Source organism: Aquarana catesbeiana, linkage group LG02 (assembly GCF_042186555.1).
Source record: "Aquarana catesbeiana isolate 2022-GZ linkage group LG02, ASM4218655v1, whole genome shotgun sequence".
In the NCBI taxonomy this organism is placed as follows: Eukaryota; Metazoa; Chordata; class Amphibia; order Anura; family Ranidae; genus Aquarana; species Aquarana catesbeiana.
Genome location: NC_133325.1, coordinates 777,635,295 through 777,642,940, shown reverse-complemented (window position 1 = coordinate 777,642,940; position 7,646 = coordinate 777,635,295). Strand labels below are relative to the sequence as shown.

Here is a 7,646-nt window from a genome sequence, read left to right as displayed (position 1 = left end):
AGGGGAGACACGTCGCTTCCTGACAGACTTGTCTTTAATCACTACTCTGCCGACTCCAAAGCCTGTAGACTCCCCAGAGGCATCTATAGACATGGCAGGTGCACATTCTGCCCCTGGGTGTACATAGGTAACAGGTTCTTGCTTCCCAATGGGGAAATGTTCGTCCCAAAATTCCATGTCAACTGTGACACACAGGGTATAGTCTACTTGATGCTCTGCAAATGCAGAGCTTTCTATGTGAGCAAGACGGACAAGCAATTCAGAGGATAAACGGACATGTTTACTATTCAACAAACTGAAAAATGCTGACTCCAGTGAGTCGACATCTGGATTTGTACCATGAGTTTGATACATCCTGTGTCTCGTTTATTGCTCTGGCCGTCGTTCCCAAATGACCAAGTGACGAAGAATAGGACAAATTTATCCTTCAAAAGGAGACATTGTGGATTGAGCGTTTAGCTGCCACATATGCTCCAGGGATAAATGAAACCCAGTCATATAAGCCCTTCCTTTAAAATTAGACGTTTGGGTGCTATACATTTACATCATAACCTATAATTATGGTTCAATTAGTTTTTATTGATTTTAGACAGGTTTATAACAAAAGGAGAAGTACAACACAAATAGAGACCTGACATGAAATCACTTGGCTTACCCAAGTGCACTAATTTATAAAATTCAAACTAGTGCAACCAATTGCCCAGACCTAGATACTTTACATTGTGTCATTCTCTGTAGGTCTTGAGTATGAGACATTAGTCTGTAAGGCATTAAGTACCCTGGTCTAGGAAGCCGCAATGGGGATCTTCTGCTTCCACAGACTCAGGGCACTGTGGAAAATAACTAAAATAAAAATGTGCAGACGTAACATCTGCCATAAAGTGCACATACTTATAAAGTGTAAGGAGTGTAAGACAAAAATAATCCTCCACTGAGGGAGGAGCGGTTATTGAAATAGATTGCATTTATATAGGTCTTATAAAATCTGGAAGAAGAAGTTAGAAGTAAGAGAGGAAAAGAGAAAAAGGAAAAAACAGATACATTCAGTAGAAGAACAAAAAAAGGGGGAGGGGGGGGGACAGCGAGCCTCACTCTGTAAAACAAACCAATCAAGGGAAGCCCGGAATGGTAATGGAAATATGGAATGGTAATGAAGGGCTGGGCATGACAAGGTGGAACAGGAGACAACGGAGGGTTAAAAATGGAAAGGAAGTAAGAGGGAGGGGATTGAAGTTAACTTTAGGGGTGGAGAGATATAAAAGGAATAGGCGGGGTTTAAGCAGGAGCAGTGTGAGGAGACAGACAAAGGGGAAGTTGCCACAGGGGGAGAGAAGCTTTTGCAGCAGCATGGCAGACATTGATTTGATCCTAGCAAGGCTGAGGACGGCGGCGGCCACGAGGGGACAGGAATGGCTACAGGCTCAGGTAGCTCCATTGCTCCTAGACGAAGCGGGGGGGTCCGGCGGGGGGGGGGGAAGCGACGCCACGCGCCAGGCGGTCTAGGCCGCCTGAGCGTTTTTCACCAGGCCCCTCATCCAGAACAGCTCGCCCTAATAGGAGCCGGGGAACGGACCCGTCGGCCCCACCAGCAAAACGGGTGGCCGCCGTCACCCCTGGGGGGACCGGGCGGAATCCTCCACAACGGCGGAGCGCGGGGGGCGGGGCTTCGGGCCGTTATGGCGCCCGGGCTTCGCCACCCAGAAGACAGGACAGCAGCAGAACGGTCCCCCCCACAGCACAGGCATCTGCTAGGGGGGAGATCCGACGGGGGAGGAGCAGGGGCACGGCTGGAGGTCAGCTACCAGACGCTGCTGGCAGCCCCCATGCAGCCAGGATCGGAAGAGAGCCAGTGGAAGACAGAAGGAGAGGTCCAGGGGCCAGCAGAGGTGACAGCAGTGTGGGACAGCAGAGCACAGCAGCAGGTGGTCGCAAGGAAAGGGGGAGAACAGCCACAAGATGGGAATCCACAGCCCCTAGGCAAGCTTCACCTGGGAGGTTACTCACGCCGATGCTCCAAGCCACGGAAGTTCGGTCGGAAGGAGAGCTGTCGGGTTCGGATGAGGACGTGCGCCAGGACATCGCGCCTTCTGGAGGATCCAGTGCAGCGGCGATGGGAAGCAGACCCAGTCAGCCTGGTGAGTCACATGTTTTAACTGATTCTGTTATCAATGTTGATGGGGGTAATTGGTTAGATAGGGGTGATGGGGGGGACACCATGGCTCCTGGGGGAGTTCTAGGGGCCGTGGCGGGGGGATCGCCTGGCTTAAGGGGGACGGGCGTTCAGCCTGTCGCCGCTGGGACAGGGGGAACATTGCAGGAATTGTTGGGAGGATTAAGGGATTTGGTGCAACGATTTGCAACCAACCAGACGGCGCCAGCGATAGTGGCGCCGTGGGTTGGAGGGCAGGTGGAGCAGTCGGGTGTTGGGGGAACAACGGGGACAAGGGGTGAGGCTGTCGCCGACTCAGACGCCGGGGTGGCGGAAAACACCGCCACGGGGGAATCTGCAGTGGCGGTCAGGAAGGATGTGGTCAGGATAGCGGATGCGGCTAAATGCGAAGTGTACGTCTGCTATGAAGGCCCGCTGGGAGCACACTTAAAACAAGAAGTGCGGGAGAAAATAGTAAAAGGTGAGTATGTGGAAATTTTTTCCTTGTTACCGTTAGAGAAGTTCAACTTGGATAGGGTAAAGCCGGACGATTCCAAAAAAGAAGATGAGGAGAAGCGAAGGTATCGTCTGATCCCTAGGACCTTTAGTAATTGGTTGCAGGCGTTCGCCATTATGGCGAGTGTAATTGGCGAAAAGAACCCGGAGCATTGCTCTGCGTTGTTTTGCTACATGGATGCCATAGGCGAGGCACATAGGGTGTATGGGGGCACTGCGTGGCTTCGATACGATGAGCAATTTAGGCAACGCAGGGCGGTGAGGCCGGCTCTTAGGTGGGACCATAAGGATATAAGCTTATGGATGCGTTTGATGTCTTCCGCCAGGGCACCAAACCAGCCTTTTCATGGGGGGGCCGGGGGATCGTCTACCTCTGGACTCCCGGCCGGGAAAAAATTTGGGGTGTGTTGGCAGTTTAACGAAGGATCCTGCAAGTTTGGGGGATCCTGTCGTTTTAAACATGAATGCTCAGGATGTGGGGGGAACCACGCGTTGTCACGCTGCTTCAAAAGAGGAAAGAAGACAGGGGAACCTGCTCAGAAGAGGGATAACGCCAGTGAAGGAGGTAAGGATGCGGCCTTTTTTAAATAGGTACCCGGACAGAGAGGCAGCGAGGGAGTTGGGGGAGGGTTTTTCAGTGGGTTTCAGAATTCCATGTTCTCTGACAGCTATACCTCCGATGGCCAAGAACTTGCGGTCTGCACTGCAGAATCCTGGGGTGGTTTCGGAAAAACTGGCCAAGGAGGTTGCGTTGGGGCGAATGAGTGGGCCTTTCGCAACCAAGCCGTTACAGAATTTAGTAGTGTCACCGTTGGGAGTGGTGCCTAAAAAGGAACCAAACAGGTTTCGCCTTATTCACCACCTTTCATTTCCAAAAGGGGCGTCTGTGAATGATGGTATCAATCCTGAAGATTGTTCAGTGTCGTACACATCGTTCGATGCAGCGGTGGGATGGGTGAGACATTACGGTCAGGGGGCACTCATGGCAAAAGCAGACATTGAGGCGGCATTCCGTTTGCTTCCAGTACATCCGGACAGCTTTTGGCTGTTGGGTTGCTGTTGGCAGGGGGAGTTTTACGTCGATCAGTGCCTGCCAATGGGTTGCTCGATATCTTACGCCAAGTTTGAGCTGTTTAGCTCATTTCTTGAATGGGTGATTAGGGATGTGTCAGGGATGGATTCTGTGATTCATTATCTGGATGACTTTCTCTGCGTGGGGCCTCGTGAGTCCAAGGGGTGTGCGATTCTGTTGGCAACCTTGGAACACATTGCAGGTAAGTTTGGGGTACCATTAGCAGCGGATAAAACAGAGGGCCCGACGACAGTGTTGAGTTTTTTGGGCATCGAAATAGATACCAGAGACATGGAGTGCAGGTTGCCAGGGGATAAGGTGGACGGGTTAAAAAGGGATGTCAGGGATTTGATGGGACAGAGGAAAGTGCAGCTGCGGCAATTACAATCCCTTTTAGGTAAGTTGAATTTTGCGTGTCGCATTATTCCAATGGGTAGAGTTTTTTGCCGCCGGTTGTCAGCTGCCACAGCGGGGATACAGTCTCCGACTCACTTTATCAGGCTTACCAGGGAACATAGGGAGGACTTGAAGGTGTGGCACACGTTCCTGGAAAGCTACATCGGGCGCTCGGTGTGGATGGAAGGACCGGTAAGTAACTGTGACATGGATTTGGTGACGGACGCCGCGGGATCTACGGGGTATGGGGCTTTTTTCCAAGGGCAGTGGAGTGCGGAGGCATGGCCTGATTTTTGGGTAGAGTCGGGATTTACCCGGAATCTGGTGCTTTTGGAATTATTCCCGGTGGTATTAGCAGTAGAATTGTGGGGGGAGAGATGGCGGAACTTGAAAATACGTTTAAATTGTGACAATATGGGGGTAGTTCAGGTCATCAATCGGCTATCGGCATCATCCCCGCCGGTAATACGATTGTTGCGTCACCTGGTGTTGAGGTGCTTACAAATTAATGTTTTTCTATATGCTGTGCATATCCCGGGCGTAGACAATACTTTGGCTGATTCCTTGTCTCGGTTCCAGTGGGACAGATTCAGGGAGCTGGCGCCCGCCGCGGAAACAGAGGGGATTCCTTGTCCGGGGTGGCTTTGGGAGACGGTATTGGAATCGCCGCAGGATGGATCAGGAAATCGGTGAGTGGGTCGACATGGGCGGCATATGAAAAAGTATGGTCGGAATGGGCCACGTTTACACGGCTGGCGGACGCCGGGCTGGGAGAACAGGACTTGAGGTTGTTGGTAGTGTATTTTGTGTCACGACACATGGAAGGGGGTGGTTCAGTGTCCGCAATTGAGCGGAAATTGGCGGGGTTGGCCTTTCTATTCAAGTTGCAGGGCCTGACTGATTTTACCAAGGATTTCTGGGTAAAACAGGCCTTAAAAGGTTATAGGAAGAGCCATGCGAAGAAGGATTCGAGGAGGCCGGTATCTTTTTCATTATTACAGGTATTGTCTAATAAGTTAGGTGGGGTAGGTAAGTCGGGTTATGAAGTGATTTTGTTCAAGGCGGTTTTTTCTATCGCGTTTTTTGGAGCGTTTCGGGTTGGCGAGTTGGTGAGTCCAGCAAAACAAGTAGCAGGGGGTTTGAAGATGCAGGATGTGGAAGTAAAACGGGATAGGGTGTTGCTGAAACTGGGCAGGTCAAAAACAGACCAAGCCGGAAAAGGGGTAAAAGTGCAACTGTTCAGGTTACCAGGGTCAGGAATTTGCCCGGTTCAAGTAGTTGAGGAATTTCTGCTAATTCGCCCGGTCGGGGAAGGGCCGTTGTTTGTGCATGAAGATAGAACTTTCTTATCTAGGTTTCAATTCATTGCAGTGTTTAGAAAATGCATTGGGGCTGCAGGATTGGATAGTAGGCAATTCGCCTCACACTCCTTCCGTATCGGGGCGGCTACTGAAGCTGCCAGGTGTGGGTTGGATGAGGCAGCAATCAAGAGGATTGGGAGGTGGGAATCCAGGAGGTTCCAGTCTTATGTGCGCCCTCAATTGTCATCAGATGCGATATAAATAAAAAAAAAAAAAAAAAAATAATAATATACATAGATATTTTATGATTACATGCATTTGAGGACAGGGGTAGGGGAAGTGCACATGTTTCAATTTGTCTTTTGTTGTGTTATGTCTTTGCAGATGGGGGTCAACCACGCCTCGTTTGGATCTTGGGGCACTCCTATGTTTTCTGGGGTGCAAAAAGGGGGGACGTCAGACCAGAAGGCAGGCAACTGGGGATTTCCAGGAGGGAGGCATGTATTCGTTGGTTGGGCTTTCCAGGCATGGGGTGGGGTAGAGTGGTTCAGGAATTTGAACGATACACTCGACTCGATAGACCCCCGGATGTTTTAGTGATACATGCAGGAGGGAATGATCTGGGGGTCCGATCTACCAGGGAACTGGTGTCGGCCGTCAAGTGTGATTTTTTGGCACTTCGGGTGGCCTTCCCGGGCATGATCATAGTTTGGTCTGACATAGTGGCAAGGACGTCATGGCGCATGGCTAGATCGGTACCTAGGATCAACAAAGCCAGAATTAAAGTAAACAAGGCAATTGGAAAGTTTGTGGTTAATAATGGGGGATTGGTGGTGAGGCACACGGAGTTGGAGGTTAATGTGGGGATGTACCTAAGGGGAGATGGGGTGCACCTTACCGCAGTAGGCATTGATCTTTGGGCTCTCGGGCTTCAAGATGGCATTGAGAGGGCATTGCGGGTGTGGAGGTGCCCTTAAGGCTAAGGGGTCATCCTTGCGGGCTGTGGCGGCATCTTTGGTCTCTGATGGTGGTAAAATGCAAAGAGGTGATGGTAAATGGTGGGGGGCTTTCAGTATTCTGGGCCCCTCTGGTGTGTTCTGTTCTGACAGCGGAAGGCGAGGCTGGAAGACAGATGTTACACTGCGGGAAGGGTGTTGTCACCGAGCTGTTTTTAAATACGGCTGGTGGCCTGGTATGGTAAATTATGTACCGCAGTGTATGGTGTTTGGTGAAGTTGTTAAAATGGAGGAGATGAAGTTAAGAGTGCCATCAGAAGACCAAAGATTGGGAGGTGTAAGAACTGTCAGTTAAAAGTTATACATAGTTGTACAAAATGTTCATTAAAAGAGTTATTTAAAGTTATTTAAAAGTTGGTTTTATATTTTATAATAAAGGAGGCTGCTATGGCCGGTTTTACTCCAAAACAACTCCTGTGTGCGTTATCTAATTATTATAGATAAGAAAGGGAAAGGGGAGTAGTAAATAAAGAGTGGGTAGTGGAAGTTGGGGACATTAGTTCCTACACTGGTCATGGGGTTCAGCCCACGTTTTACTGGTATACCGTGTGTGACCATTAGGGGGGGTTCGTATTCTTCAATCTCTGTTTAAGTTTGTCTGAAGTGGAGTAGTGCCTCCAGACACTCCAGATGTATGAAAATTTAGCTTGTTTGTCCAGGACATTGGCCTGCATTTCCTCCAATAGCATTATATTGTTTATTTCATTGACCCATTCCGCAATAGAGGGGGAGTTGGTAGATTTCCAGTGTCTGGGAATGAGCTGTCTCCCTGCACTCATAAAAAACTTCAAAAGACTGTTTTTCTGTGATTTTACGGTTCCGGGAAAAATAGACAGATGGGCAATGGCGGGAGAAGGCATAAGGGGTTTATCATAGATCTCTGAATAAATGTGAAAAATCTGCGTCCAAAATGGTAATAGCCTATCGCATTCCCACCAGATGTGCAAATAAGTACCTCTCTTGGAATTGCATCTCCAGCACGTATCTGAATTGGCCGGGAACATCATCCTGAGTGTTGTGGGGACTCGGTACCACCTTGAAAGGACTTTATAGTTCTTCTCCTGCATGTAGCTCGAGATCGAGGTCTTGCTTGTGAAAAGAAAGGCCTTCCTCCAGTCCGCCTCAGATATATCAATTCCGACCTCTGCTGACCATTTTGTTGTGTAAGTAGGAAGGACATCGTGTATGTGTTCTAA

The 7,646-nt window shown here is 49.7% G+C and overlaps 1 protein-coding gene across 1 annotated transcript; it reads left to right on the top strand.

Annotated features, from left to right (window-relative positions):
• The first annotated feature begins 465 nt into the window (after window positions 1-465).
• Window positions 466-6,861, top strand: LOC141129380 (integrase/recombinase xerD homolog). The gene is made up of 2 exons (XM_073617388.1): window positions 466-2,135; window positions 4,713-6,861. The coding sequence occupies exons 1-2, from the start codon at window positions 2,009-2,011 to the stop codon at window positions 5,693-5,695; spliced, it is 1,110 nt and encodes a 369-aa protein (XP_073473489.1). The 5' UTR covers window positions 466-2,008; the 3' UTR covers window positions 5,696-6,861.
• The last annotated feature ends 785 nt before the right edge of the window (window positions 6,862-7,646 follow it).